This window comes from Lutjanus erythropterus, chromosome 3 (genome assembly GCF_056507025.1).
Source record: "Lutjanus erythropterus isolate fLutEry1 chromosome 3, fLutEry1.hap2, whole genome shotgun sequence".
In the NCBI taxonomy this organism is placed as follows: Eukaryota; Metazoa; Chordata; class Actinopteri; order Lutjaniformes; family Lutjanidae; genus Lutjanus; species Lutjanus erythropterus.
The window spans coordinates 3,883,406-3,904,007 of NC_139319.1; the positions used below are offsets into that span (position 1 = coordinate 3,883,406).

Sequence of the window (20,602 nt, forward strand, 5' to 3'; positions counted from 1 at the left end):
TAAAAATGTTAAAGTCTACTGCTGCCAGTGTGTGTGTGTGTGTGTGTGTGTGTGTGTGTGTGTGTGTGTGTGTGTTTTTGTTCCTTTGAAGGTTTCAAACCTTTTGACTGACGTGGTTTTGTTTGTCTTTCTTTTTCATGGCAGCCAAGGAGCAGTACCACATCCCAGGTGATTATGTTTGTCTGTGTGTGTTCTGGTACATACTGAACTGTCAGGTTTACACTGTGTATTTCATATCAGTCTGAGAAGCATAAACACATTTAACTCATCTAACTACAGTAACAACTTGACAGTATTTTAAAACAATAGCGCACACTGGGAACAGTACCAGAACAAGACATGACTGGGTTTAAATCTATTTAAGTCAGAGGAGCGTTCAGTAATCTAAATGTTAACTAAAGCTCACCCTCTCTGAGAACTCAAAACACAAGATTGGACATTGTTATAATTTTTTAAACTGATTGATGCAGACTAATAAGAGATAAACACAGAACATTAACACCCCTTTGCATTTACACCTGTTATTCTTAGTGCCTTCTTCTTATCCTCACTGAGATCCGTTTGAGTTAGAGGAAACTTTACAAGTTTTGTAAAATGCTGTCTACAACAAGTTTTGAATTGTTGGTCCTCTCTTGTAAGTTTGGCAAATGTAAAAAGTTATTTCTTTCTGTGTATAAAAAATGATGTTTCCCCAACAACAGAACAAATGTATGACTTATAAACAGCAGATCAGCTGTACAGATGAGTGCAGACACACATTGTCGCACAGTTATTTCAATCACTTTGACCAATGTGAGACCTTTAGTTTGTCCTTCCTGTGTGTGTGTGTGTGTGTGTCCAGGTACTGAAGACCGGCGTCTGAGTTACGAGTGTAACAGTAAGCCGGTGTGTCCTGCCAAGTGTCGCTGTGAGGCAAACGTGGTCGACTGCTCCAACCTCCGCCTCACCAAGTTCCCTGAACACCTGCCCTCCTCCACTGAAGAGCTGTGAGACAAAAACACAAACACACACACACACATACACACCTACACACACGCACACACATACACACCTACACACAAAACATACAGCTACACACAACACATACACCTGAACACAACACCTGAACACAACACCTGCACATACACTTATATTTATTCATATTTCTATACTTGCGCTTTTATCAATCAATCATTTTGCTGCATAAATGATTCTGTTATCAAAGATTTCTGCTAAATTTTCTTTCTGCTGATTTAAGTTTTCCAACACATGCAAATATATCTGTGATCAGCTGATATCAGCAGATGATATTGGCCTTTTTTATTAGTGTGGCTCCAGTTTACACAGTTACAGTGTGTCATATTCTGTTTGGGGGATGGATGCTTTATTAAAAGTGCATGCTTTTTAGCAGGGTCAGTTCCTATGGGGTCAGCAGTGTTAATGCCACACTCTGCTACACACACTCATGATTACACTCCTGCGCATGTACATACATACACACACACGTATGAACACACACATGCTGTACACAGGCACTTTATGAAAATCCATATTGACATGTGGTGTACGGACTCATACTGCATGGATGCACACCCAGCGCACAAACACACATACACACACACACACACACACACGCACACTCTCATTCCAAACCGACTCTTCTGCTAATGATGTTTGTCCTCCGTCCCTTTCATGTCTGCTCTCTGTGACCGTCCCAGGCGTCTCAACAACAACGACCTCTCCGTACTGGAGGCCACCGGAGCGTTCAAGGGCCTGTCGCAGCTCAAGAAAATGTAGGTCACTCAGAAAGCTTCAACAATGACAAACAACCCGCTCAATCATCAAAAGAAACCTCCAAGAGATCTCATTGTTGAGACTGTACAAAGACCTTAAGAGGGAAAAGAGGTTCAAGCCAAAGTGTTCTATAATTACTGAAGATTTATTTGTAAAAATACATGGAAAAGGTACTCAGAATAATAACAATACTAGTAATGTATTATTTTCACCATTAGAAAAAACATTTTTCATGCAATTGACACGAGTAGTAAACTTTCTTTTTGCTAAATGATCATATTCAGTTGGACTGAGAGCACTGGATGTGTGAAAACCATTGAACATTTCCTTCCTTCTGTCCAGTAACTTGAGCAACAACAAGATCTCAGAGATCGAGGACGGGGCGTTTGAAGGAGCCTCCTCAGTGGTGGAGCTTCACCTGACAGCCAATCACCTGGAGTCTGTGAGAGGGAGCATGTTCAGAGGCATGGAGGGACTCCGCATGCTGTCAGTTCACTTCTACTCCTCCTGTCATGTCAATTAATCACACAGAAACAGAGTCGTTACTCTTTATTTTTAGTTTACTTCTCAGTTTAGTTTCAGTTAGTTTCCAGAGTGGGTTTGCTTGTTCCAGTTTAGTTTTTTTTGTTTAAAAGTTTTAGTTGAGTTTTTATTCGTTGCTATATTAGTTTTTTATTATAACATGGGGCATATTTGTCAAGGCAAGATTTAAAAAGTTCAGAATATTCAGTATTTCAATACAAACACAACACTTTGTGAAGGAAACTGACTCACAGTTGTGTCCCAATCTCAGTAAACATTATGCACCAATGCCTCCTCGTGTTTGTTGCACTAAGAAAGTTCAGCAAATTGACAGAGACCAAAACTAAATATATTTCTGTATGTTTTTGTTTTTATTTTAGTCAGTTTTGTAAATACAAAACATAACTTCAGTTTTGCTTTATTCTAAAGTTAACAAAAAATTTGCACCTAGTTTTTGGTTTAGTTTTATTGTTTATGATGAAATTACATGTTTCTGACCGACAGCGACGTTATGTGAGAGCATTTTCTCTGTGTGGCATTAGCAGGTTTACTTAAAGGGATAGTTCACACAAAAATGAAAATTCAGTCATTATCTACTCACCCTAATGCCGACCGAAGTTCAGGTTTAGTTTTTCAATCCAGAAAACTCACAGCAAAACAGTCTTGCAGAATCTCTACAGCAAATGAAGTGAATGGTGACCAGTTTTGAAATGGAAAAAACAACAGATAAAAAAAAACAACAACATAAAATTCCACCATACTGCTCATCTGGTTTAATCCAAGTCTCCTGAAGCCCCGACATGCCGTTCACTTCCATGTGCACACTGTCACAACACACACACCCAGTTCAGACGGTGTGCACACGCGTGTGAAAGTGGCTCCAAGCTAAGGATCTATAGTGAAGATTGAACTGGTCACCATTCACTTCCACTTTTGGGAGATTCAGCAACACTGTTTTCCTGTGAAACTCCAGCATCATGATTGTGAGGAGTCTGACTGAGTTTTCATTTTCAGGTGAACTATACCTTTAAATAAAGGATCTTCTAAAGTAGCGCTAAAGTACTTAAGTAGTACTTCTTCTGCCAAAGCTGATATCTAAAGGTGTGTGTGTGTGTGTGTGTGTGTGTGTGTGTGTGTGTGTGTGTGTGTGTGTGTGTGTGTGTGTGTGTTTGTAGGATGCTGAGGAACAACAAGATCAGCTGTATCCATAACGGCAGCTTCACAGGTCTGACCAACGTCAGGCTGCTCTCCCTCTACGACAACCAGCTGAGCACCATCCTGCCTGGAGCCTTCGACACCCTGCCCAACCTGTCCACGCTGTTAGTGACACACACACACACACACACACACACACACACACACACACACACACACACACACACACACACACACACACACACTCATCTCAGTTGTTTCTTTGTCATCCACTTTGTCTCTTACTCTACATCACTTCTGTCCTTTAGGAATCTTCTGGCCAATCCTTTTAACTGTGACTGCCGTCTGTCCTGGTTTGGGGCGTGGCTTCGGAGCCGACGAATCGTGACAGGGAATCCTCGCTGCCAGGGCCCCGCCTTCCTACGAGAGATCCCCCTGCAGGATGTAGCTGTGCCTGACTTCCGCTGCGAGGATGGTACGGCACTCATGTGCATCGTGTAAAATATCATCCCTTCACATCAGTGTTTCATAAAAGTTGAGCCTCCACCCTCTCGTCTGTGTGTTCAGGCTCCGTTCTGGAGGACAGCAGCTGCGCCCCGGGGCCCCAGTGTCCCAGCCAGTGCACCTGTATGGACGCAGTGGTCCGCTGCAGCAACAAACACCTGCAGGCGCTGCCCAGAGGACTCCCCCGCAACGTCACAGAACTGTGAGTCTCAAAACAAAACCACTGCAGCCGTCCAGAGGTTTGGAGATACATACATTTTTTCTAATCTTTATGTCCCCTAAAATGTGTGACTTGTATCTGTGCAAAGTTTGTCAGCAGTAAGATGTTTTCACGTTCCTCTACTTCCCAAAAATCTGAGATTCAAACACAAATTGAATTTAATACATCTCACAAAACACAGACCATCTTTTGTGGTGGAGTGCGATATGAGACTCTGGATGCACCTGCTACCCGAGGAAAGAAGAAACACTATGCTGAATGTTGTGTTTGTTGTTGCAGCCCTGAAAAGTTTTGATGGTGAAACAATCACAGAAAATTGAGGTATAAATATATGTACGCTACGACTAATGCAGCTAAATTAAAAACAGCAGTTATCCTGTCAATCATGTTTATCTTCCCTCATTATAATGGTGCCATTTTGTATTTCTGAGGAAGTTGGTACACTGTGTAACATTTAAGTATAAACTGAAATTATATTTGAAAAAATATATCTATCAATGATTGTTTTTTTCTGCAGTAATCAGGCGCTTTACTTTGTCACATGTTCATTTAATTATATTCATCCAGGAAGAAGAAAAACACGAACCTCTTGACTTTGTGGAGACATGAATTTATGTCAATCAGTGATGTATCATTCAAAAATGACTGAGGATTTGGGTTGTTATTATTATCATCATTATTATTATTATTATCCAGCAGTGATGCACAACAACTGTCTGTCTCTTGTCCTCTCAGGTATCTGGATGGTAACCAGTTCACCAGTGTCCCGAAGGAGTTGGCCACCTTCAAATACCTGCAGCTTGTGTAAGAGGCACTCGAACAAACACTCTGTTCACACTAATGTACCTAATCACACTCAGACACACCTGCAGTCACTCTGCTGACACTCTGCACTGTCTGCAGTCCACAGTATTACAGCCACTGACACTCAGGACACTCATTCTACATACACTCTTCTGACACGTCTATGAACATATCTACTTACACTTTCCAGAAGGTCAGGTCTATAATGCAGTATAGGCACATTCATAAGACATTATAATGTATTTATGAGGCTTCATAAAACTTTTTTAAATGTCTATAATCAAGTATCTTGAGGTGTATTATAAGGTAAGCATTCATAAACACCATGCAAATGCTGTCACTCTACCTAAAGCTCACTAAGTCACGCTATAGTCTATTATTGATGCTTATGAGACATTATTCCATTTCAGAAACTTAGAACTTATAATCTGTTATAATACGTTGTAGCAGTTCTTTATGTGTCTTCATAACTGGCTAATAACTGACTGGTAGTTATAATGTGCTGCATAAGCCAGGACTCTTTCTAACACTTTCTGTGAATGTCTGTAATGCATTATAAGCAGTCATAAAATATTATAAAGCATTTAGAAGGCTTTCAAACCATGTATGACAACTTATAACAAGGTTTAAAAAGTGTTATAAGTGGTGCACATAATGTATTGTAAGTTCAGCATTTGTTTGGAAGAAGAATCCGAGTCCTGGGTTACATTACCAGGGATTACTGTAATTTAGGCCAGTTATAAAGGCTGATATAACATATCATAAAAGATTATAAATTCTTATTACAAAATAGAGTAATGTCTTATGAACATCATACATTTGTTAATAACATAAAAACACAGTGCTGTCACTTTTATTAAGGCTCCCAAAGTCATGCTTTAGAGTATTATCAATGTTTATAAGACAGGACTTTGGAAGTTCATGTTTATAATGCTTTATAAGATCATTCACAAAACATAATATGCATTTATGAGATTTATAAAACCATTTATAAATGTTTATAATCATACACGACAACTTAAAACTTGGTTTATAAGCTAATATAAGTAGTTAGCATAATGAATTGTAAGTTCAGCATTCATAATGCTTTATAACTCCATGCAGTAACAACAGTGTTTGGAAGAATGCTGAGTCTTGCATTACATTATCATATTTATAATAATTATAACTACCATAATGTTAGTTAGCCAGTTATAAGAACACATTAATGTATCATAACAGATTATAAATTTTAAGTTTCTGGAATGAAATAATGTCTTATAAACATCATACAGTTGCTAATAGACCTCTAGCTCACAAAGTCATGCTAAAGTGTATTTTTGATCTTTACAAGACATTATTCCACTTCAGCAACATAGAACATATAAATCTGTTACAATATGTTAAAAGTTATCTTATTTCTCCATATTTTGACATTTTCATAAATCAAAACTATTGATCAGACCTCATGTCCGTCTGTAGGTTTTATACATATTTAACCGTTAACATGGAAAAACATCTGCTCAATCTTCACTAAGCTGCATTCAGTTAGTTTAAAGACACAGGATGTTTTTAACTTCCTGAACAGTAACAGTTTTGGACGTACAAAGTTTCTGCCCAACAGCGACTTTATGCATCTTTATAACTGGCTAAAGCAGGGGTGTCAAACTCAATTCCAGCCCAGGACACATCAGCATTATGGTTACCCTCACAGGGCCGTTTGTAAATACATCTGCCCGTTATCATGTTGGATAATTGCCTCTGCATTTGATTATTATTGGTTGTAGTAATAACTTAATAATTAATAACTAGCTCTGAAAGCAGACGTCTGGGAAAAATAATGGCAAGCAGTCATTCAAGTGTACAACTATAATACAAAAAAATAAATACACAATATAAGATGAGTAGTAAAGTCAAAGTAACAATAACAGTTGTTTCAGTTTGTGAACCCTACAAGCAACGTTTCAAATCCAGAATGTATATTTGCTAAATTAAATGATGGCACTTTGCAAGGCTGCAACATAAAACATCACATCACACAGACAGTTTTACTATTTTGTCTCTACTTGTGCACATTTTATTTTGAGACTGTGAGGTTTAAGTTCTGACTTTAAGCTTTAACAGTAGACAGTGTGACTCGTGGCTCATTTTACTCCGTCTCCTCGTTCTGGGGCAACGCAGCAGGGCAGCGATCCTAAACACACAGACAAAGTAACCAAGGAACATTTTCAGGCCAACGAGAGGAATGATCTTGACAGTCGTATGACCTCAGTCCAGCTGATCATATGTGTCGCTGGTGGAGACCAGACCAAAGGCAGGAAACCGCCAAAATAAGCAAGAAGTGAGGCCGACTGCAGAGAGAGAGAGTCACCATGAGTTACAGAGAGTCTGCTGATGTTTGCAGCAGCGAAAGGAAGTTCGCTGTTTCTCACTTGATTTATTACCTCAGTAAAACTGTCTCCTAGTGAGTTTATTGTCTCAATCACTAGCTTTAGGGCACATCTACCTTGAGATTGACAAGTCGCTACCACAGCCAGTCATATCCAGTCAGGATAGAGCTGTAGCAGTGCGTATCATCCGTAACTCACTCATCCAAATATGGTCGCTTCTGGCTCCAAAAAAACAGAGTGGTGACAGTCAGGATGCCATCAAGTCATGATGACATCAAAGTTGCTCTGCCCACTATTTATGAGGGGATGTTATATAAAAACAATTCCTACACATGTGATATGCACATGAACACCCTCAATTTAAGTGTAAAAAATCTGCACTTAAACCTCAACTGTTTCATCAGTGTATCTGTTTCTGTGTCTGCCATTACATGAAATCTCGTCACTTTTTGCAGAGTGGATAATCCTAAATTTTGTGATGTTGGAAGTACACTGTGTGTGCAGACAAACCCTGTGGTGACTGTATTTTTTAACAAATCCAGCAGGGGGAGCTGTGGACTGTGTAGTTAAATCTGTGGGGAGAAGCGCAGCTCATTTCAAAAAGCTTTATGTATTTATAAAATATGACAAACACACATAAACACCCTCATTTGATCAAGTCCATTCAGTGATCAGCAGCACTTTCACATATTATAATGTCTGTCTCTGACATATTTACGTATTTAATTGGACAGTGTTTCCTGATTTTTTTCTGGGCACCCACTTTTTTAAAATGACAAAACATTACAATCCAGTAACGGTAGGACTTATCAACAAATCTTTGGAGATTTACTTTATGCATAAGTTAATATTCCTGACCTTTTTTTACTGCCACATCACGTGCCATTGAAAACATTCACGCATTAGATATTTAACAAACAAGAAATAAAGGCATCAAGGCTGAGCTAACAGGTCACCTCATTGTTTTTATTTCCTCTTATCCAGGAAACAGTATAGGAAGTTTTAGTCTCCACCATAATGAGACAAAATAACTACATTTAGGTGGAAATAACAGGCTCTCATTTTTGTCCTCTCATCAGTAAAACAATATGCAGATTTTAACTTGTTTCTAAAAAGTTTACTGCAGATATAAACCTTAAATTTGCATCGATTCTTCTTTAGCCTTCTATTTTTTGGTGACCTAAATAAAATCACCTGTGGGTCCAGACCCAGTCTGTTGAGAATGACTGTAATGGGACTCCTGCAGTATATTGTATGTGTTTTTGTGAATTCACCTTTTTTTTCCTCTGCAGAGATCTGAGCAACAATAAAATCAGCTCCCTGTCCGACGACTCCTTCTCCAATATGAGCCAGCTCACCACTCTGTGAGTAAACACACACACACACACACACACACACACACACACACACCTAGAAATGTCCTTTGAAGTCACATCTCTGACAGAAAAACTACGTTTGCCTTTTGAGATAAGATATGAAAATTGCCAGAAAGTGAAAATGAAGTCATTGAGTGTGTCTGACACAGCAGTCAAGCATCTCGAAGTTGTTGCTTACAGATATTCAGTCATTCAATCATAAATTTTTTAACTTTCCGTTCAAAAGATGATTCAAAATTATCTCTTTGTACTAGAAAATAAATCACATTTTATTGTGGCAATTCAAGATATAAATCATGATTAAACAGGCGTAGATTGATCTGATTCAGGACTGTAATTAATCTTTTTTAAATCAAGGTTGTCATTACTTCAAATACTGACAACCGCTGCAGACATTTTTTCACAGTGCTGTTATCAAAGCAAACCTTGTCGTATCAAAGGAAGTGATGCATCTCCTCCTGCAGGACCCTCCATGTTCTCCCAGTTGGTTTGCAGACCTGTGATCCCCAGGGACGAGCTCTGCAGCTGGACCCTTATCGCGCTGTCAGCAGATTTCGCTGCATTCTGCGAATTCCGTTTTGATACTTTTGGTGTTTACACACTTTAATGTTGAGGTTGCTGCTGACATTCGTACAAACACAACATACGAGATTAAGTTTATTGTCCAACAGGGTGGGAAACTTGTCTTGAGCTTATCACCCATGCTGCAGCCATAAAATACAACATTTCATATAGAAAAACATATACATACAACAGTTCAGACTGGCATAAAAGAACATCCTGCTGCCAGCTGAGGATAAGCTTCAGCACATGTATGGAGGAGGTCAGTGTTGTGTGTTCATGCCCACGTTCTTGAGACGTTGTTGTGTTATTTGAAAGTGTTTAAAATGTGCAGAATCTTTACAGAGCACTGGGGACGTCAATTTAATGTCCTGCAGTTGGACTTCAGGGGGACATTAACCTCACATGGTCACAGAGGACATCTGGAACATAAAGAGAAAGTTCCTTTACAGTCCTCTGTTGGTCATATGAGAACGTTTTGTTAATAATAATATAATAACGTAATAACGTTCCCTATATGACTTTAGGTGGACGTCTAATTTTATTTTGGTCACATTGCAACATTACAAAGAGGACATTTGGGACATTAAGACATACAGGGATAACTTATAAACATGCTTTCATGGTATTTCAAGCTACCTATTTATTGCAGATGTTGCTGTAATGTTGGTAAAGGTTCTAGGAATGTGAAGGAAAGACCTAAAAGAACTAAAAGGAACATTATAGGTTGCTTCCTATAATGTCATGAAAAGATTCTGCAGATGTTGTGGGAATGTAATGTGGTGGATTAGACGGAATATTCAATAGTAATGGTCCCCTTAATGTTCCCCAAAAAAAATGCCACCCTGCTGAGGTTGTCAATCTTTCGATGTCCTGCAGTTCGATTCAGTTTGAACCTGCCGCACTCGTTTGATAGTGCTGCTGCGCTCCGTTAGCATTTCTCTGGCTGATGGAGTAGTATAGTAGTCTCAATATGCTTTATGTTTGTCTCGAAAGGTCAATTATGTAGACGTTAAAACAAAACATGCAACCGTTGCCTTTTGTGAAGATGAATTACAAAATAACTCAAGCACGTACGCAGTGAGTGGCTGAGGCTGAGTTACAGCTTTTACTTCCTTTGACATCAAATTATTAAGCAACATTTAGGAAACGGATTTTTGACCTCTGCAAATGCGAATCTTCCACGTCTGAATCAAGATGCATCAGAGAATCTATTTTTTTCCCCCAGCCCTGCCCTCTATTCTTAAAGAACTCCACATCATGATCAACCATCTGGGAACATTCTGGGAACAAAACACAGAGAAGCGTCCATTAAACCAGCAAGGACTGTCTCAGAATGTTCTAGGAACATACAGTTTCTAGCTGGGATGGCCCGCTAAAAGTTCCTAGAAAGTCCTGAAATGTTCCCTGAAATCCACCAAAAAACACCCCTTTCTTTTTGTAAAGAACCTCACGTTATGTGACAGGGTGACCATCTCATCTCAGAATGTTGTAGGAACATACACTTTCTATTTGGGATAGTTTGTTAAATGTTCCCAGAACATCCTGACAAGTCCACAACAAGACTGTCAGGGAACACTGTGGGAGTGTTACAGGGTGACGTCAGGGACCTTCTCAGAATGCTCTAGGAATGTACGATTTTCAAGCTGGGATAGTCTGCAAAACGTTCCCATAACATCCTGACTGTTCCCTGAAAGTCTGCCAAATAACGTCTGTCTACTCTTTAAAGAACTCCGCATCATGACTGTCTGGTTACATTCTGGGAATGTTACAGGGTGACGTCCTTTATTCCAGCAGGAAATTTCTCAGAACGTTCTATGAACGGGCGATTTCTAACTGGGATGATCCGATAAAAGTTCCCAGAAAATCCTGAATGTTCCCTGAAAATGTGTCAAATAACATCCCCCTGCTCTTTAAAGCATCCCACATCACGACTGTCCAGGAACTTTTTGGGAATGTTACAGGGTGACGTCCTTTATCCCTGCAAGAAACTTCTCAGGACGTTCTATAAATGGACAATTTTTAGCTGGGATAGTTTGCTAAAAGATCCCAGAATGTCCTGAATGTTCTCTGAAAATCCCCTCTACCCTTTTATGCACTCATGACTGTCTGGGAAGGTTTTGGGAATGTCACAGAGCAACATCCTTCATACCAGTAAGGACCGTGTCAGAGCGTTCGAGGAACGTGCAGTTTCTAGCTGAGTGATGGTATCTTAGAGTCAAAGTTTTCGTTGTGTTGCTCCTCTTCCTGCAGGATCCTCAGTTACAACTCTCTGCGCTGTATCCCTCCTCTGGCACTGGGTGGCCTTCGCTCTCTGAGACTCCTGTGAGTTCACACACACACATGCACACACACTCACACACACACCACACTTGTGTGTCACTGAATAAACCACATCACTGTCGTCCCCTCGCTTTATTATAATAAGCCATCATCTGTTTTTGGACTTAATTCTCAGTCACTGAGCTGGACGAGACCTGTCAGAGTCATTGTGGTCTATTAGTTTTTGCTTTGACCGCTTTTGACCGTTTTTGACCCTCAGCTGTTTCTGTCTCTCAGCTCTCTCCATGGCAACGACATCTCCGAGCTGCAGCAGGGCATCTTCAGCGACGTGGCCTCCCTGTCTCACCTGTAAGCGCTCAAATATACATGTCGCACACACACGCTCATCCATAATGACAGCACCGGCTGAATGTAACGGACAGGAGGGTCAGTCCTCGCTGACAGAATGAGGTCTGTGTTTGTGTGTGTGTGTGTGTGTGTGTGTGTGTGTGTGTGTGTGTGTGTGTGTGTGTGTGTGTTTTTTTCTCCTGTCTTTATGGCTCCACTCAGATAGAGTGGATATGTTCTCAGAGAGCGAGTGGTTTCAAGTGGCCGCCGGGCGGATTGAATTAGCTGGAGAGATCCATCGTTTCCCATGGGTCTATTGATCTGAGGCCGGTGTGTGTGTGTGTGTGTGTGTGTGTGTGTGTGTGTGTGTGTGTGTGTGTGTGTGTGTCTGCATATACAGTATAATCATCTTCAGTCAAGCGTGACCCGTGCAAGTCAATCTGAGGAGCTACAGTACACGTGGAGGGAGGGGAGGAGAGATGGATGGTGGAGGTGAGGTTGAAGATGAAGAGAAATAAAAGAGGGAGGAGAAGAGGAGATGGATGGAGGGCGGGAGGAGGAGGGAAGAGGAGTGAGGCAGGGAATATTTTTATTTTAGTCTCGTGAAGCGTGACATCAGTTTTGAAATAAGATCCTGCCGACTTTCAGTCAGGATTATAAATCAAGCTGTAAAACGATCTCATGTAAGTAATTCCAGGGCCAAGATTGACTTTTTTTTACGTTTCAAGTTCCTCTCTGATGCATTTTCATTTGTCGAGGTGGAGTCTGATGGTGTTTTCTCATGTTTAGCACCACAATATTTCCCAGATTCTTTGACTGTGGTGTAAGTGACACTGGTGGTAGTCAAAAAGAAGAATTTCCCAAAATTTTAAAAGTGAAAAAAAAATATTAAATTGCACATGGTCACATGACGGTGTGATTTTCTGTGAGGGTCAGTTAAAGACAGGAAGTTGTTTTTAGTCCTCATCACATGTTCCTGATGGAGTTTCATTGACTGAGAAGACTGGAACATCCTCTCATATGACTCACAGATACCCTGACCTTGTTCAGTGTGTGTGTGTGTGTGTGTGTGTGTGTGTGTGTGTGTGTGTGTGTGTGTGTGTGTGTGTGTGAGTGAGAGAGAGAACATTGATGAGTGATATTCGACCCCACGTTTGTCTCTGATAATCTTATACAAGTGAATCGATGGATCCAAATGAACATTATCATGTCCACAATCGTGTGTGTGTGTGTGTGTGTGTGTGTGTGTGTGTGTGTGTGCGTGTGTGTGTGTGTGTGTTTCACTGTCTGTATCTTAGCAGAGCTGTGAGGGCTAAGAGCTCCACCATGTGGCTTTGAAAAATAGTGCAAAAACGTTGATGCAAGGCAGTTAACTATTTCTCTCTTTCTTTCTTTCTTTTTTTGTCTTTTCTTCTTTCTTTTTGTCTTTCTGTCTTTTTCTTCCTTTTTCACTTGCTTTTTTCACACTTTCTTTCTTTCTTTCTTTCTTACTGTCTTTCTTTCTTTCTTTCTTTCTTCTATTCATTCTGGACTTGAGTAAAGTCTTTATTTGTTTTATTTCTTTTTGTCTTTCTTTCTTTTTTCTATCTATCTTTTTAATCTTCCTTTCGTCTTTCATTGATGCATCCTTACTTTTGTCTTTCTTTTATCTTTTTCCTTCTTTCTTTCTTTTTGCCTCTCTTTCCTTCTTTCTGTTTTTCTTTCTGTCTTTTCTTCATTCTTACTTTAGTCAAGTCTTTCTTTCTTTCTTTCTTTCGTTTTAAATTTCTTTCTGTCTTTTCTTATTTCTTTCCCTTTAGCTTTATTTCTCTCTTTTTCTATTTATTTTTCCTTTCTCTTTTCTGTTTTAATTTCTGACCTTCCTTCTCTCTTTCTTTCTCTCTCCCTGTTGTTCTTTCTTTCTTTTTGCCTTTCTTTCCTTACTTTCTCCGTACCGTTCCTTATCTTTCCTTTCATTCCATATCTCCTCATTTCCAATCTTCACACCTTTTTTTCACTTTTCTCCTCCCCTCCTCTTCTTCTCCTCAGCACTTAATTCTGATAATTATTCCTCCTTTGTTCTTTTCTTTTCCTCTCCAGCTGTTTTCTTCTTTTTCCAACCTCTATAATTAATTAACCTCTTGCGTCTTATCCTTCTTACTTTCCATGGTTCCTTCCTTTCTGAAGCAGAGACCCTTCCTTCTGTCAGTGAGCTGACTGACTCTTTCTTTCTTTTCCTCAGAGCGATAGGAGCCAACCCTCTGTACTGTGACTGTCGTCTGCTCTGGCTGTCAGACTGGGTGAAGAGCGGTTATAAGGAGCCCGGTATCGCCCGCTGTGCCGGACCCCGCGGCATGGAGGGCAAACTGCTGCTCACCACTCCGGCTGACAAGTTCCAGTGTCTGGGTGAGCTGTGACATGAACATACACACTCTCACACCTACAAGCTGCACATGAAAGAAAAGCTCTACAGCGGGTTCGTGTCTCACACTGAAGACGAGCTCTTTCTTTTGCTTGGATCAACTTTGTCGTTGTGTAAAAACATTTTGCTCGGTTTGTAAAAGTGCTTTCAAATCCGGTGACCTGACATGTCGTTTAAAACCTATTCCCATGAAATCATCTGTGATCTCAGATGAATACAGAGGTAATTGGCTATTTTAATTCTGTGTGATTCTGTCATTTAATTTGTAAAATGATCTAAGAGAACAAACACCCACACACCGTCGCCTCGTAATAGATGATATTTAATAAAAGAAAGCTTTTTCATCTGCGTGACCTTCATCAGGAGTCGGCTGCTCTCACTCCCACACACCTGTCACAGCTGAAGACGCTGCAGTGCACACTGTCTCTAACTCAACTGAAAACCCACAGAGTATTGCCTTAATAAATGACTTGTCATATTTCGCTGCAGACATCTTCTAAGAACAACGTGGCTGTGAGTTGATTTCTAATTTCCTGTTGGTTGTTTCAGACACACACGTGTTGCTCTATATGACCAATGTTGGGGTTCTGCATGAAAGGTCAGAGAAACCGTATGGATGCAAGTTAACTGTGGCTATAACGGATTAATGCAATAAAAGTCCACATTAAAAGATTCAGTTTTAAACAAATGATTTGTTAAGCTGCTTTCAGATAAATTTTGGTAAATTTATATTTGCTGTACAGAATGAGTTGCGTGATTTATTTTCTTTTCAACAGATTGCTTACTTCTTGAATGATCTAATTACTCAAAATAATGGATACTGGATCTTTCATGTGTGACACCTCAACTAGACACAGACAGTCTCCAGTCAGGGTTTATCAAAGTCATGGTCCTCGTGTCCGGGAAGATTTTGAATGGAAAGGAAAAGTCTGGCTTATTTTTAGAAGTCTGTGAGAGATCCGATCCATGGTTGTGGTTTTAAGGAACTAGACCGCTCCATGGGCGCAGGTTTACACTGTCAAGCTTAATTCAGCTGTGTGTTAAAGAAAGTTACCTCAAGTGTCTTTTTGAGCTCAGAAACACACGTTTAGACATTTGTTATGTGACCGAGCATGAATTTACGTGTTTCAAAGAACATATTTAATTTGAAAAAGTTAAGAAAATCATGTCTCACAAATTTTACTGCCTTCAAAAGCCGACAACAGCATTTTATTTAAAAGCTTAACAGTTATAGTTTAAGAAAAATGGGTGCCAAAGTTGTTTTGAAGTTTTTAAATCATTTATTCTTTTTGTTCAAGCTGTGAAGAAAAAGAACATTAAGTAAGCTTGTATATCATCTCTGAAATGTTTTTAATGGCTTTTTGCCTTTTTGCGACATAGTACAGCTGAAGATGGACAAGAAAAAGAGTTTTGTCAGCTGTGTCAGTATTGGCCTTTTTTACAGTTACCCATTTTATACTCTTCATTTAGTTTAATCTGCAGGGTTTGTTCTGTAGTCGAGAAGAAGATCCCTCTGCTGCTTATGTTCTCCGCACACGCTCACAATGCAAACTGAAATTATTCTTCAGGTGAAGGGCTCATTGCTTGGATCAAACAGTCAGTAAACACTCAATAATGCAAGGCTCCTTCAAAACACACCAAGGCACACTGTAAAGTTTGTATAAAGTTAAAAGCTTTTATTTTACATGACAAAAAGTGTCAAAAAGAGTTTTTTAAAAATAATGACTGATGAGAAGGGAATGTAAGGAAGTGAGTGAAAGAAAAGAGAAATGAGAGTGTGAGAGAGGTGAAGTTGAAATGAATTCAAACCAGACTCCAGCACAGACTTATTTATCAGTCTTGATGGAATACCCTGTAGGACAGACGGGAGAAATTCCAGTCAAGTATCATCTCTTTTTATTGAGATTTAAATCAGCTGATAGGCAGACCGTGTAAAGAACGACATCATCAGGGTCTGTAGATTCACAGTATTTTAAATTGAAAAGTCAGCCGTACTTTTGTACCAGTGTAAATCACTGTAAAAGAAAAGGTGAAAGCTGCTAACTTTTGTTTACATTCATACTGTTAGCCACCCGGTGCTAACATGAAACTCTGAGCGTGGGGTGTCAAAAGTGTAGCAGCACATAAACACAAGATCCTCTGGTAAAATAAAAAAATAAAAACTACTGGATTTGCAGAAACAAAAAATCATTCCAAAATCATGTAGCCTTATCTGACTATAACATTTCAATTACAGAGTTGTGCTGCTGCACACATCTTCAACTTTTGTCCTCTATAGCAGATTTATCAGATAAAATAAAACAGAGTAAAAACTCCAAGAAAACAAACAAAAAAAAATGACCATAACCTTTTCCTGTCATGTTACATCTTATGCATTTTCTCCGAAGTGACACGTGCAGCTACTGACTTAAAATCAAAGGTGTCAAGTGTCTCTCCACAACTTGCAGTGCCGATCAGCCTTAGAGGGAAATATTTTCAGCGGACATTGTAAAGAGAGAGATTTAAATATGGCAGACTAAATGCATCAGCTAAACAAATGTCTTTGACATGTGGACCTTTCATGTGGTTATTAATGAATTGTGAGCAGCAGCTGAGCAAGACGTTTGTTTAATTTCTCTGCTGCAAACTCTTGTCACTTATCAGCTGACATATGCTGAGACTGATACATCTGCGATAAGTACAATCGCAGATGATACACAGCTATATGTTATACTCAAATCAAATAAATCTAACGGTTTAGTAATCTACTCTCCTGCTTCACTGACGGTGCGTCGCTGTAGTGCTTTTATCCAGAGTGCTTTGCAGTTCGTCCCACATTCAACCGTTCACACGTCAAGCTACTACAGAAGGCTCTGGTCTCAGTATCAGGAGGAATTAAGGTTTCAGTGTTGAGATGGGGATCGAACTGCCAACCCTGTGATTGAGCCGAGGCTCCTGGTATCAGAAAATGCCTCAGATACAACCTAAAATATGTCAAAACGTGTTAAAACCCAGAGCAGACATTCTTAGTTGTTTCTTTTGTGAACAACGTTGGACTGAGCAAACCAGAATCTTTAACTGAAGAGTTTTTTTTCTTAAACACACTAGTTGTTGACTGATATGCAAAGTTCAAGTATTGATATCGAGAAGGAAATTAGGGCATCGAACATCTCTAATTGATCCACAGCTGTCGTCCTCCTAAATTTCAGTCATATTGATGAACCAGAAGTCATTTCTTTCGCATTCTTAAATGCAAGTAAGGTTGCATGACAAAAAAAAACATTAAGATAAGTGCTTGTAATCTCTGTCAAATTTGATTCAGACCTCTCTTTTGATGAACAGTCATGCTTTTTACATCTCAGGAAAATGTCAAACGTTTCAAACGCTTTCTTGTCTCCTGATAATTCACACAAAGCTCTTTTCTTTTATTTTTTTTACTCCGGTGCACTTTACTTGAGTCGGTCGGCCGACTCTAACTGGTGCAGGAGGCTGCTGCTCTAACTGGCACCTCGAAATGTGAACACATTACTCCTGTGATAGTCAATTTACACGGGTTAGATCTCATAATTATTTTACAAAAATACTCTAAAGCACTAAATGCTATTGATCCAAAATATATAATTGATTTACTCACTCCTGTGTGCCTTTGCATCCTCTTAGATCAGTGGATGGAGCTCTGCTGGTTGCCTCCGCTGAGATTAGACAGATTAGAACATCTTCTTAAAACATAAAAAAGCTTTTATGCATACTTGATATATTTTTTGTGGTTTTACATTTCATCCTTTAATGCAATTTTATACTGTACTCTACTTTTCACTTGATTTTTAATCTCCTGTATGTGATGATCTGTCTGTTTTTTCAAGAAAAATGCCTGTATCTTGCCTTTCTTGTTTGCTTTTTAGTTTATTATAATACCAGCAGATGTTCTTGCTCATGCCGCTCTAATCTTCATTCAGCTATCTGTGTTACAGTCATTATTTAGCTGCGTGTTAGTACGAGAATGATTTTTTATTCAGTGTTTTGTTCCCAGGGATTTGCTTAAGATTGTCTTTTTGCGTTGATGAAAAAGCTTAATTAATCAACACTTAATTAAAGATGTGAAATAAAAAAGACTAAAAAGTTCAGAGGTGGGTAATTTTAATAGATATCTGCAACAACAGCTAAAAACACAGCACAAAGGGCCCGTCACTGCCAGGCTCAGAGGTCTTCATGGTGTGAACTTTCCATTAGTGACAGTTTTATCAGACCCAGTGTGTATTATCACAGGCGCTAATTGTTGCATCAAAATGTTGTAGTGCTGTAAAATTCACTGTGAACAGCTCGCTGTAATTAATCCATCCCCTCATCTCGCACAGAGCGTTTCGAAGCATTAAACAGGATGGTGCTTTCTCTGCTCCTCGCAGAACTCTGCCTTTTTCTGTCTCTGTTTTAACGCGAGAGGATTAAAGGGACCCTCAAGTGCATTTTTTCTCCTGGTCTTTAGTGCAATTTATCATTTAGATTTTTTTTGGTTTGAGTTGCAGAAATGTGGAGATATCAGCTGTAGAGATGTCTGCCTTCTCTCAAATATAATGCAAATATAATATCTCAAATATAATAAATTTGTTTTAGATCAAGAAAATGGTGTCTCCATGTCTTATTACAGGTGGATCTGAATATCTTATCATGATATTATTACCATGCATTCCAAATAACAATTTAAATCATATTAATATTAGGTTGCACTTCATCAGTGGGGTTCTCGCACAGGTCGCACATCTCAAGTCCTCAAGTCAAGAAGGACAAAATACTCACGTCACTTATTTATTATGGGTCGGGTATTTATTATATCGTGATGTGAGCCAAATAAATAATAATAAGTAAAATGTGAATATTTTGTCCTCCTTGACTTGAGGACTTGAGATGTGCTTCCTTTTCAATTTTTTGGAATATCTTATACATTTCAAGTATGGCTTTGTTGGCTAAGTTTGATTAAAAGAGATGTTTTTGTAGAAATATGTAATTTTATGGTGTTCCACAATCACACATTGTTGTGGCAGCAACTTACCAACTACCTCCCTGTTTCCATTATTTAATCAATTATAAACAACAAAAATGCAGAAATGTCTTTATAATAAGCTAAGCAACATGTAGTTTTATCTATCTTTTTTCTTTTACAATTTTTTTAAGAAACCTGTTCAAACAGATTTTTATAAAAAATTCTTTGTCCCCTTGCAGCCAAAGTTAATACAGTATTATTAATGATATCGTGAATTCTGACAGTTGTTCCTTCTTGCACAGGTATCTACTCATATTTCATTTTTGTGTTACTGGGATATTTTTCCACCTTTTCTTTCTTATTTTTTTTGTTGTTTTTGCTTTGTGTATATTGCGCGCCTGTCAGTCTCTGTGAATGACAGAGTGAATGATGTTGTTGCACTCTGTCACTGTCAGCCACGCTCATGTCACTCCACAACCAAATCTAACCTTTAAGCCCAAACAGTTCAAACCAGCTGCAGACCACAGAACGCACAGCTCCCTCCTGCTGTTTTGTGTCTTGTGTCTAGAAACACAAAGTAAAAACACACTTTGAGGCTCACACTGACCTTTGGTCACTGGTGTTTGTGTGTTTCCAGGTCCAGTAGATCCATCTGTTCAGGCCAAATGCAGCCCGTGTGTCGCCTCCCCCTGCCAGAACCAGGGCGTCTGCAAAGTCGACCACACGCAACTGTACACCTGTACCTGCAAGTCCGGCTTCACGGTATGCAGCTCCGTGTGTGCGTGTTTATGTTGTGTGTGTGCAGAGAGGCTCGCGTGATCTCGTCAGTGAGCTTGTCTGTTTTTGCCAGCATGTTTTTCCCCCCTGTAGACACACAGTGATTCATTTACAAACCCAGAACTGAATGTTTAAAACCACTGATCCAATTTTTTCGTGTGTTTGCGTGTTGTCAGTGATTATTTCAAGGCCACATCTGTCTCTTATAATGCCATCAAATTACTCTGCTGAACTAATCTAATGTCGGGTGCCTGTCAAAAATAAAGTCTATATTTAATGTTTGTGTGTTTGTGTGTGATATTACAGGGTAAACACTGTGAGACCCCAGTTGATGCTTGTGTCAGTAATCCCTGCACCAACGGAGGAATCTGCATCAGTGACGAACAGACCAGAGGTTTCAGGTAACAGGTCCTGAAAATTATACAGCTGGGGATAAAAAAAAAATATGAGAAACATCCTGCAAAACAGTCCGTAGTGTGTGTAGTAAACCTTTTGACACCCCACTGTTAAACCTTCCTGTACAAAAAAGTAGCCATAAAGGGGAATTTCAGTATGTTTAAACCTGGGAAGAGA

The 20,602-nt window shown here is 39.4% G+C and overlaps 1 protein-coding gene across 1 annotated transcript in view; it reads left to right on the forward strand.

Annotated features, from left to right (window-relative positions):
* The window catches only part of slit1b (slit homolog 1b (Drosophila)), a 97,205-nt gene that overhangs the window by 63,033 nt on the left and 13,570 nt on the right, over positions 1 to 20,602 (forward strand). Inside the window, exons 15-28 of the mRNA XM_084714730.1 lie at positions 145 to 168; positions 842 to 986; positions 1,698 to 1,772; positions 2,116 to 2,259; positions 3,471 to 3,614; positions 3,759 to 3,925; positions 4,018 to 4,156; positions 4,910 to 4,978; positions 8,640 to 8,711; positions 11,538 to 11,609; positions 11,844 to 11,915; positions 14,116 to 14,279; positions 19,890 to 20,014; positions 20,336 to 20,430. Of these exons, the coding sequence (XP_084570856.1) occupies positions 145 to 168; positions 842 to 986; positions 1,698 to 1,772; positions 2,116 to 2,259; positions 3,471 to 3,614; positions 3,759 to 3,925; positions 4,018 to 4,156; positions 4,910 to 4,978; positions 8,640 to 8,711; positions 11,538 to 11,609; positions 11,844 to 11,915; positions 14,116 to 14,279; positions 19,890 to 20,014; positions 20,336 to 20,430 (1,507 nt within the window). The remainder of the gene's footprint in view (positions 1 to 144; positions 169 to 841; positions 987 to 1,697; positions 1,773 to 2,115; positions 2,260 to 3,470; positions 3,615 to 3,758; positions 3,926 to 4,017; positions 4,157 to 4,909; positions 4,979 to 8,639; positions 8,712 to 11,537; positions 11,610 to 11,843; positions 11,916 to 14,115; positions 14,280 to 19,889; positions 20,015 to 20,335; positions 20,431 to 20,602) is intronic.